The 10,210-nt window shown below is 37.1% G+C and overlaps 1 protein-coding gene across 2 annotated transcripts; it reads left to right on the top strand.

The window, feature by feature from the left end:
* The first annotated feature begins 2,732 nt into the window (after positions 1–2,732).
* Positions 2,733–8,278, top strand: LOC135608512 (TOM1-like protein 1). 2 transcript variants are annotated; one of them, XM_065101479.1, is made up of 4 exons: positions 2,733–2,891; positions 3,777–4,314; positions 5,192–5,440; positions 7,611–8,278. In XM_065101479.1, the coding sequence occupies exons 2-4, from the start codon at positions 3,796–3,798 to the stop codon at positions 8,025–8,027; spliced, it is 1,185 nt and encodes a 394-aa protein (XP_064957551.1). In that variant the 5' UTR covers positions 2,733–2,891; positions 3,777–3,795; the 3' UTR covers positions 8,028–8,278. The 2 variants fall into 2 exon arrangements, with proteins under 2 accessions (XP_064957551.1, XP_064957556.1); XM_065101484.1 differs by having other exon boundaries at positions 2,886–3,014.
* The last annotated feature ends 1,932 nt before the right edge of the window (positions 8,279–10,210 follow it).

The following is a 10,210-nucleotide window of genomic DNA, read 5'->3' as shown; positions in this document are numbered from 1 at the left end:
TTTATACTTTTCTATTATATACTAACTTTGTATATATATAGAAAATTAAGAGTTTGTAGCATCACAATATACCTATCTCACTTTGCCAGCTTTCGAGCTTAAAATTTTATCCGACGAATTTTAGACTTAGGACATTTGTTTAGCAACTGTATATAAGACTTGAGGGTTCAAAATATCATTCAATTTATTTTTTTTAATATCATATATCATTCAATTTAATTTTTCAATTAATTTAATTTAATTGATAAATATCTTAACTCATAAGTAAGTAAAAAAGGTAACAGTTGCCAAAGATAAAAAGATTTGATATACTTAGGAAATATATTAAGATGAAATCTCTATTAGCATAAAATTAAGAAATAATATAAGGTCATAATTGAAATAAGGTAATCATATATTAATATCAGATTTTTTTGTACCTTTTAATGTTATTTTTGTCTGATTTGATAATGCACCATAATTCGATCACTAGGAAAACACTATATACGAAACTAGACTTTTTTTTTTTTCTCAACTCTTTCACATGACTATAATAAGGATTAAAGGTGAGAGAATATTATCTCTAATCTATTATCTGTATATATATTTTAGATCTTTAGTCTATGATTTGTATATATATTTTCTGAGAGACCAGACGAGGGTTCCTTTTTATTTTTATTGAACGATAATTTTAATCAAATTTTAATATATCTTAATCAAAATAATCAAGATCATATAATTTAATTATCTTATATTTATTTTTAAAAAGTATTTTTATTAAAAAAATTATGATTTGATCATCGATATTGGTTTTCGTCTTATAAGGTTAACTTCTCTATTTATTCTTCCTAAGTTGTTGTCTTGATACGGTCGATCATGTATAATTTAATTCGATCTTGAAACATCAGGTATGGGGGAGGGGGGTTTTGGAGTTAGAGAGAATTCGACCAAATATGATTTTGAGGTAACGATTAATTATCCGAGGTGGCTCCCGAGTTAAATTGAGGTGGGCATTAGTGTCCTCAGGGTTTGGGGGTTGAGTTGAGATAGGTCTTAATAAGGGATCATTGGTCAATCGACCATTAGTGTGGCCCGTAGGCTCGTGAGGAATTATCCGCTTTGGACGTACCCATACAATTTTATCATTTCGGAGCATGTGAGCTCCAAAAGGCACATCTGAGGGTAAGAGAGAACCGGTGGACTTATGAGCCCTTGGTTCCCGTACTCCTCAACCAATGTGAGACTAAATAACCTTATCAGTGCTCCCTCCCGTAGGAGAGCCAATAGCTCATAACCAAGGTGCACGGCTCGAGAGCGAGTTTTGCTCGGTTGAGGTGCAAGCATTAGGCCCTCCTTCTAGCGCCAAAATGATGGGGATCCTTTACACCGTGGCAGAGCGAGTTGGCACGGTTTGGTTTTGTCCCGGGTGCCCAAGATCGTCCACCTCTTGCGGGTCGGGTTTTGGCTCTAGCTTCCGAGTCGGGAGCTCCCAGGGGTTGGCAGCCTGCTCCTTGGGCTTCAGTCCCTGCACACAGGTTAGGGTCGGAAGGGGGATTTTTCGACTCGACCCCTCTAAAGCTTAAATTAGTTTTTGGTAGAATCAGAGAGAGTTGAGTATTCGAAGTGCCTCCCCTTCCTGATTAGGAAGGATTAGCTTTTATACCTATGAGTTGGTCATACGGGGTTAATTTATTGTGGTTGGCTCCTCGGGCGATCGAGTTAAGTTTCCATATGAGCGTCGACCGACCTGCACGGATCGACGCTGCGCGGTGTCGTCCCGAGCTTTCCGGGGTGGCTGTACTGTAATGATGTCGTTCGTACGGAGAGGGCGGCAAGCGATTGCCCGCCGCCACATGTGTGCTGTAAACCACATCGTACTTGAGATTCCACATCTATATCATCGTATCTGCTTGCTTGGGTCCACGTGAGCGGTGCAAAAAATATACCATATCAAATTTCTTTCGTGTAACCATATCCTAATTACTATTGCATTCATATCCTTCTCGTTTCCATAAGATTATTTCAGACATCTTCTGCATTCATGAAATTGGAATTAATATCGAAACGCATCTATTTGGCTCTTCAGTTTTGGTTTCTTAGAAGCAGCATCACATTGATGTCAAGGACGCAAATAACGCGTGCCAATTTTGCAGATCAATCACTCATTCTACTGTTGCTTGCGGTATTCTACATGTAAAAGTAAGACGCGCACTTTTGCAGCTCTCCCAAATAACACTCCCAACGCCACCCGAATGAAGCTGTTGAACTGCTGCCGTCGACAGAGATGACGTGAAGTGGACCCATATACATGTATAATGAAATCTACCTAATCTTTACCGCCAACTATATATATATATAATGTATATATACCATATATATATATATAATGTATATATACCGTATATATAATATTCCTGCCGCCATTCACCGGATTTACCCTTTTTTTGGGCCGGCCCATGCGGCCGACGTCGCCTCCTGCTAATTGCATCCAATGGCTCGTGATAGCAAGCCGCGGCTGATCCAACGGCCGAGATCGCCTCCTGCCTAACTTAGCCCGGCACCGACGTCTATATGCTAACAAACCTTCGACGTCTACCCACCGCACTCCGCGGCGCGTCCCATTCGGGCTCCACCTTTTCTTTCCCATTCGTCGCACGCGTAGGGTCGGTAGCTCCAGCGGGTGCGTGGCGAAGATGTTGCTCGAGGTCAAAATCGGAAACCAACAGAGCAAGAAAATTACAAAAGCAACGGCGAAGACTTCGACTCCACGGCGAAAAGGGTGAGAGAGAGGAAGCAGCAGCGACGAAAGGGAACCAGAAGACGGGAGACAGCGGAAAAGAAAAAGAGGCGAAGGCAACAACTCACCCTTCCCTTTCCTTTGTGCTTCTGCACCGTTTCCTTCCGACCTCGAGGTAATTACTGTCCGTTCCCTGCCCGATCTGGTCGGTTATTTCGATTTGCATCACGCGAACATTCTGATCGCTCGGTCCACCATCTCTTGTTTTGATCTTTGATTCCGGTCCTCGTTACGGCTGGTAAAGAACCGATCTCTTATCCGTGTATCGTTTATCGATCTCCATGTGTCTTGTTCGATTTTGTTGACTCAGTCGTTTTGAATCCCATTGTAATTTGCTCCTCCAGTTGTACCTTTTCCTGGTAAAATTTTTTCTTGCCGTTCTTAAGGAGAAGAAGAATAAAAAGAGGGAAACATGATGCTAACCAAGTATGATGTATTAACGAAACCCTAGATTGTGTTTCTACTTCAGTCTTTAGATAGGACTGATGCTGTTTAGACAGTATAAGGTCGTGTCTCCATCGTGATGGTTAGTATTACGATTTGTGTTTCTTCTCTGGTTCTTCGATGCCTTCCTAAAATGGGTTTTCTTTTTTCCTTTTTTTGTTTGTTTTGTGGGGAAGGTTAATAAGCCAGCCTGCCATTAATTCTTGTAACAGCAATTCTATCCGTCAGTAGCAGTAGGATTTGTACAAGTTTTGACTACTGCTTCCTTTGGTCTGTGAGATTGATTATTTTGTTTATTTTCCCTGTTCCCTTTATGGTTTTTAGTTCAATATGCATTGGTAGCTTTGATCTCTTAAAACTTCTTAATGGCTTCTCATTGGGACGGAAGAATTTTATTTTCTTGGATATTCAATAAAGGCTTGTGAAGCTGTGTCCATACTCCATTATATCTGAGTATTGATCTCTCATCCTGTATCTTGTGCTCCGAGAATGCTAACCTCCAATTGTTTTGTTTAACTTTTATTTAATCTATAGTTTTCTGTTTCTGCTTTTATAGATTAATTTGGAGCACGAAAATGAGCGACAATCTGATGGAAAAAGTCAGTGCCTTTGGTGAGCGTCTGAAGATTGGTGGGGCGGAGGTGAGCCGGAAGATGAAAGATGGCGTGAGTTCTATGAGCTTTAAGATGAAGGAATTATTTCAAGGTCAGAACCAAGCAGAAAAGATTGTGGAAGAGGCCACATCGGAGAACTTAGAGGGACCTGACTGGTCTGCCAATCTAGAGATCTGTGACATGATTAACAGCGAAAAATATAACAGCATTGAGTTCATCCGTGGCATAAAAAAACGAATCATGTTGAAGGATCCTAGGGTTCAGTATCTTGCTTTGGTCCTTCTTGAAACCTGTGTGAAAAATTGTGAGAAAGCTTTTTCTGAGGTTGCTGCAGAGCGGGTGCTTGATGAGATGGTAAAACTTATCGATGATCCTCAAACTGTTGTGAATAACAGGAATAAGGCTCTTTATATGATTGAGGCATGGGGAGAGTCTGGGGATGAACTTCGGTACTTGCCAGTCTATGAGGAAACTTACAAGGTACTAAAGTCCTACCACAAACACTTGTGATTTTCTTATATCAGAAGTGCAAGGCAATTACAATATCACTCTTATACCAGTTCTGCTGTAACTCCAGGAGTTATAAAGTCTATCTCTTGTGGCAATTATGATAACTTAGTTCCATTATAAGTTTCACGTGCGGTTAGTTACATCAATAATTGGCATGTGGCAGCTGTTCTTAGTGTTTGCAGATCAGAATATTTCTTTCTAGCACCACTCAACCTGCACCTGTAGCTAAAATTGTGGTTCCTTGAGGGCATCATATGTGATTCTCCAGGCAACCTCTAATTAAGCATTTGTTCGTATGGACCATTGTCCGGCCTGGGTCTACTGTTAAGCTTCTTATATCATGCATAGGTTGTCATCATTATACTTATTGCGAAAAGATGATAGATGTCATTTTTATCATTGATATCATTCTTTGTGCAAGAAAGTTTGGCATCTGCACTCTATGTTAAGTTTGTAAGAAATTGTACTTTAGCATGGATTATATGAGCTTTATGCACTGTTTTTAAAATTTCATTTTGCATTTTGTCATGAATATTTTGCTTTCATAAACTAGATGCGAACTTGTTAACCTAGACATTCTGACTTAAAGAGTTCGTAGACAGTCTCTCAGCATGATGTTCTCCTTTTCTTTTATCTTCTTTTATAGTATAGTTTTGTTATTGATAGTTAAATGTTCTATTGTTCTATTTATAGACTAAATTGCTTTCTGGTCATCTTTTTAAATTCTTCAATACACTGAGCAAATTGATCGGATGAATCATTTGACATTTAATTATGAGGACATAGCCTTGTCTAGATGTCGGATCGATTGGTTTCAGGTTCATGATGGATTGTTTGCCTCTTGTAGAGCTTGAAATCTAGAGGCGTTCGGTTCCCAGGGCGAGATAACGAAAGCTTAGCTCCAATATTTACACCTCCGCGGTCAGTTTCAGAAACAGAAGAAGCATATGACAATGTTGCTCAGCAGACATATGATGATACTCCTGTGCATAGTTTTACTGCTGAACAAATAAAGGAGGCATTTGATGTTGCCCGCAATAGTATCGAACTTCTATCAACAGTTTTGTCCTCTTCACCTCATCAAGAAGCTTTACAGGTGATTTAATTTGATCACATAATTTAATATCCATGCTTTCTTTTTAACCTTTTTCCGATAGAGGAGGTAGATTTATGTTATATTATTTTGTTTTTCATAATGACATTCGTCTAGATGGCAATTTGTCTTCAGGTGGTATGTATTTTTGTCTTGTTGACGACCAAAACTTAACTAGTAATTGAGGAAGTATGTCAAAGCATCTCTAAGATTTACTATATTGAATTGATCTGAAATTGATTTATGTCTCTTGTTCTGTATGTTTGAAGATATTGTCATAATTTTACTACCAGCAGAGTGTCTTTGAAATTTGATATTATTGTGACCTAGAATAGGTGAAAGATTCCTAGAGTGGAGCAAATGATGGAACATATGTATCTGAGACATGACTGAATATATAACCTGGTTCCATATTTTTACAATTTTATAATCCAAGTAAAACCCAGAGATTAGTGACTACCTTACTGAGCTCTATGATTGTATAAAGAGAGAACAACATCACATCGGCTGATCTTGAACCCAGTTTAATAGGTCTTTTCATCCACTACGAGATCAAACACGATGAAAATTTTGAATAATTTGTGTAAAACCTTAACTGCCGGAAAGAAAGAATTTTAAATGGGCATTTCTTGCAGGGATTAATATTGTACTATACCTAGTCTCTGTCTGTCTTTTTCTTCTCTTGTCACTTATGTCTCGTGATGGCAGAGCTAGTCCATGATGATTGATCCTATACTTAAAAAGATAAGCTTTGTTTACATCGGAGTTCTTGGAGAATTTTACTTGCACATCTTTCTTTTCTGCATTTTTTCTTTAAATTTCTACTGAAAATTTTACAGATAGATGCCAGAGCTGTTTTCTTTCAACTGCAGGCCCATCGATCTTTCTGCAGATGTTTTTAGATTTGTTATGCTTCATTTTATTCTTAATTTCAGATATGGTTATGTTAATATGTACTGATGAAGTCAGGAAAAATTAATTGAACTATTTTACTTTGAATTAGTTTGTTGTATAAACAACATAAAAATGGTTGTAAGATAACTTTAAACTAGTAAGCTGACTGTTATGATCCCAAGTATGTGCAATATGTTAATGTGTACCTAGTGTTTGAGGAGCTTCTGTTTTGTACTAGCACGCTTGCAACAGAGATCATATAAACTGTTAAGTCCAACAATTTGAACTGAAGGTAACTATTTAGCAGTCCAGGTTTGTTATTCTTACACTAGTTTCATTTGATTTCTGTTCCATTTGGGTGTCTACCTTTGTTGCTGTTTTCTTCTCTAGTAGAGCGTTTTTCCATGTTAGACTTGTATTTTTTTGGGTACATGAATAATATGTTAATACTTTAGCTATGCACCCAATTGGTCAGATTCCCGTAACCTACTTTGAGCATTCTAAACTGAAATTGCTTAAGGTGTCTAATTTAAGAGCAACATTATGTTGCTCTTGGAATTGCTAATGTTGCATTCTGTTGGTGTTGATTAATGGTACAAATCGACTTGATTAGACTTGCACCTAACAAATATTATTAAGACCCTTCAAATATCTACCAAAACTTTGACTGACATGATGTGTGAAACTAACTTAATCTACAGAGTGAGTTGTTGTCACATGTTCTCTTCTTCTACATAGATCACTGGACATTGTGCAAATATGCTTTTATACAACTTATATATATTTATGACTTAAAAGGCGTGGTGATTCAGTTAATATATGTAGATAGCTTAGTTTGCCTAAACAGAGTTTTTTTTCTTTCTTTTGTTTACTTGGCAGATGTTTTCTAAAGAATGTTCTTTATTTGAACTAGGCTTTGCAGTAACCTTGAGTTCTTAACGTGGATCATCTTCTCACTCAATGAACATATAGACAAATTGATATTAAGATGTTAAATATTGATGTCCTTTTAATTTAGGATTATCTTTTTAATCTTCTGATTAACGGAACTTTTTACTATTATACCAGAGAATCTTAAAAGACATCATAATGTACAATGAGCAGAATTGAAGCACATCTAAGATCCATATAATGCTGTAATTCCAAGGTTTCTCTCTAAAAATTTTATGCATACTACTTCGGCTTTGGAGTAACTCTTTTTTCGCGTTATCATATTGAAACTTAAAAATAAATGTCATGAGATTATCTGGTCAGTCTCTAATATTCTCTCTATGAGCAGGATGACTTGACAAAAACCCTCTTCCAGCAGTGCCAACAAAGTCAATACACTGTTCAAAGAATTGTTGAGACAGCAGGTGACGACGAAGCTGTGCTATTTGAGGCCCTAAACGTGAATGATGAACTCCAGAAAGTCCTCTCCAAGTATGAAGAGCTGAAGAAGCCTCCTGTAGTGCAGTCTGAACCTGTGCCTGCCATGATACCAGTTGCTGTGGAACCTGACGAGTCTCCTCGAGCCAGCAGAGAAGATGCCCTCATCAGAAAACCAGCAGGTTCAAGAACCAAGTCAGGTGGAGACGATGACATCTTAAACGACCTCGACGAGATGATCTTTGGAAAGAAGGGCGGCAGCACATCCGAGGATCAGGATCCGAAAAAGAAGCAGCAGGAGAAAAAGGATGATCTGATCAATTTCTAGGTGTTAACCTCCTGTTTATATGCAAAAATTTGCGGCTGATGGTGGTGTTTGTTTTTCCGCTGTTTAACAAATTTCAAAGTTTCATGCTTTGTCATCATAGGAAGCTGGAAAACATACCCTCTGTTGATCTGGTTTCCCTTTACTTTCTTAAATTGGTTTCAGAGTTACGGCACCGAACAGAGAAACTTGGTTTTTTTTTTTTAATGTAAATGAAGACATATTTCTTATGAATGCCAGTTGGAGTTCAGCAAGCAGAGAACTGAAGAATTTAAATGTATCCTGGAATGGATTGGACCAACATTCTTTCTGGAAAAAAAAAATCTCATGCTTATATTATTTTGGGTGATTTTTCTGAAATTTTGTTTGATCTTTTTGGAAAGGTGCTGTCGATTTCTTTATTCTCTAATATTTTAAATACTTCCGTCGTTGGCCTCGTTACTTTCACCCTGCCACTTTCGCTTTGTTGTAGTCGGTCGTATCATTTGCTTCTGTAAACGTTCATCGTGGTTATCTTCTTTTCAGTTCCGGTCGTTTTTGTTTTGTTACTTTATCTATCATTGCAATGAAGTGGCATGTACTTAATTGGTTAAACATCAGTCTTCCAACAAATAATCATTTCATCAGGACGATGTAAATTATAAACATCTAAAAGTTTTTACAAGTGGTTCACGTGATACTATTGGAGAATAAAATAATGAATCTGCCCTTGATACTACCCTAAAGGCTTATCCAATCATGTGTCACTCGAGTAGCTCCTAGGTGCTGTGGTAGTGGACATTCTTCACCACTTTATAAAACTAAAAAACTACCAAAATTGATCACTTGGATAAACTAAAAAACTACCAAAATTGATTACTTTGGATGTTGTTTCTAGATAATTTTATCTCTATGCGATGATTGAACATAATCTATGTTTATAATCCTGAAAGGACAAAAAAAAATAACCAAAATGAGATTACCAAGCCTACTATAAGCTATCTATATATTATGCAAAGTATAAATAAAATCAAAAGATATAGAGATACACAAGTATTATATCGAACACCCTATTTACAATTTGTCCATGACATTTGCTCTCACTTATTCCTTTAACATCTTCATTAAAGCCTTTGCGGATGTTGTATCTCTTTACCTTTGTTGAACTATCAATATTCTACTCCAATAGCAACTCTCCTCTTAGCGCCTAGTTACTCTCTGTAATTGAGTAGTCAAACTTTGATCAGCCATACTACTTTAACTTGCTAATAACTCTTGTGTGGGGTCGGTTGAATTGTGTTTATCTTTATTGGTTCATACGAATCCTTCATATGAAGAAAAATACATTCCTTGTTATACATCAATCTCTTAAACGTCTTGTGCCGCTTGAATTGGGTGAATGCTTGTTAGAATTTTAATAAGCATCGCCTCACAGACTTTGAAGTTTTTGAGGTCTTTTCTTTGTAAAATTTGCTCATTGATTCATCTTCTACTTAGTGTTACCTCTAAAAGTAGGTATGCATCACTTTTACTTATTGATATTCTGTTCGAAAATGAAGTGAATAATGTACTCTTAATATAATCGATCACCATTAGTGAGAATTTGATAATCATTGTCTTTCACTTACTTCGAATGATCATTGAACATATGTAAAACTCATTTACTAGATAAATAAGAGAACTAGGTACTCGATTTCACTCATTCTCTTGAGAGTTAGAAGACAATGGTTACTCAACTTTACCCACCTTATCGAATGTTATACATTATATATTGAATTGATTACTAGCCTTTGCCTGCTCTTTGCTCACACTTTCGAAGCACATGAAGTGTTTGCACTCATTGTGTTGAGTTAGCTATGATTCACCTCCTCATTGTCATCGAACTTCTGGAATACAAGAAGTTTTATCTGAAAAGAGTAAAATTTTACCCGGAGCAAGTTTCCAATAGTTTTAGTCGCCTTTGAGATTATATTGTCTTCTTTATTATTTCTATTGTCTACTCTTTTGAGTAGAAAAGGTATAACACCATGTATTACCTGTTTTGTTTCTTAGTCGACGCTTCTACATCGAGCCAAAGTACCCTACTTTTAGCTATTTTGATGAGAAGCCCGTTGATATCGGTCTTATGAAGTTCCTTAGCCTCTACCTTTTAGCCATATCTCGGTATTTAGAATTTATCTTTACATTCTCCACCTCCTCGACCCTTT

Source organism: Musa acuminata, chromosome BXJ1-2 (genome assembly GCF_036884655.1).
Source record: "Musa acuminata AAA Group cultivar baxijiao chromosome BXJ1-2, Cavendish_Baxijiao_AAA, whole genome shotgun sequence".
Lineage (NCBI taxonomy): Eukaryota > Viridiplantae > Streptophyta > Magnoliopsida > Zingiberales > Musaceae > Musa > Musa acuminata.
The sequence above is the reverse complement of the archived record's forward strand: the minus strand, read 5'-3'. Positions and strand labels throughout refer to the sequence as shown.

Coding starts and splice junctions, on each gene's coding strand:
- LOC135608512 (XM_065101479.1), top strand. CDS start 3,796: ATGAGCGACAATCTGATGGAAAAAGTCAGTGCCTTTGGTGAGCGTCTG. Junction 4,315..5,191: donor TCTATGAGGAAACTTACAAG/GTACTAAAGTCC, acceptor TGCCTCTTGTAG/AGCTTGAAATCTAGAGGCGT. Junction 5,441..7,610: donor CTCATCAAGAAGCTTTACAG/GTGATTTAATTT, acceptor CTCTATGAGCAG/GATGACTTGACAAAAACCCT.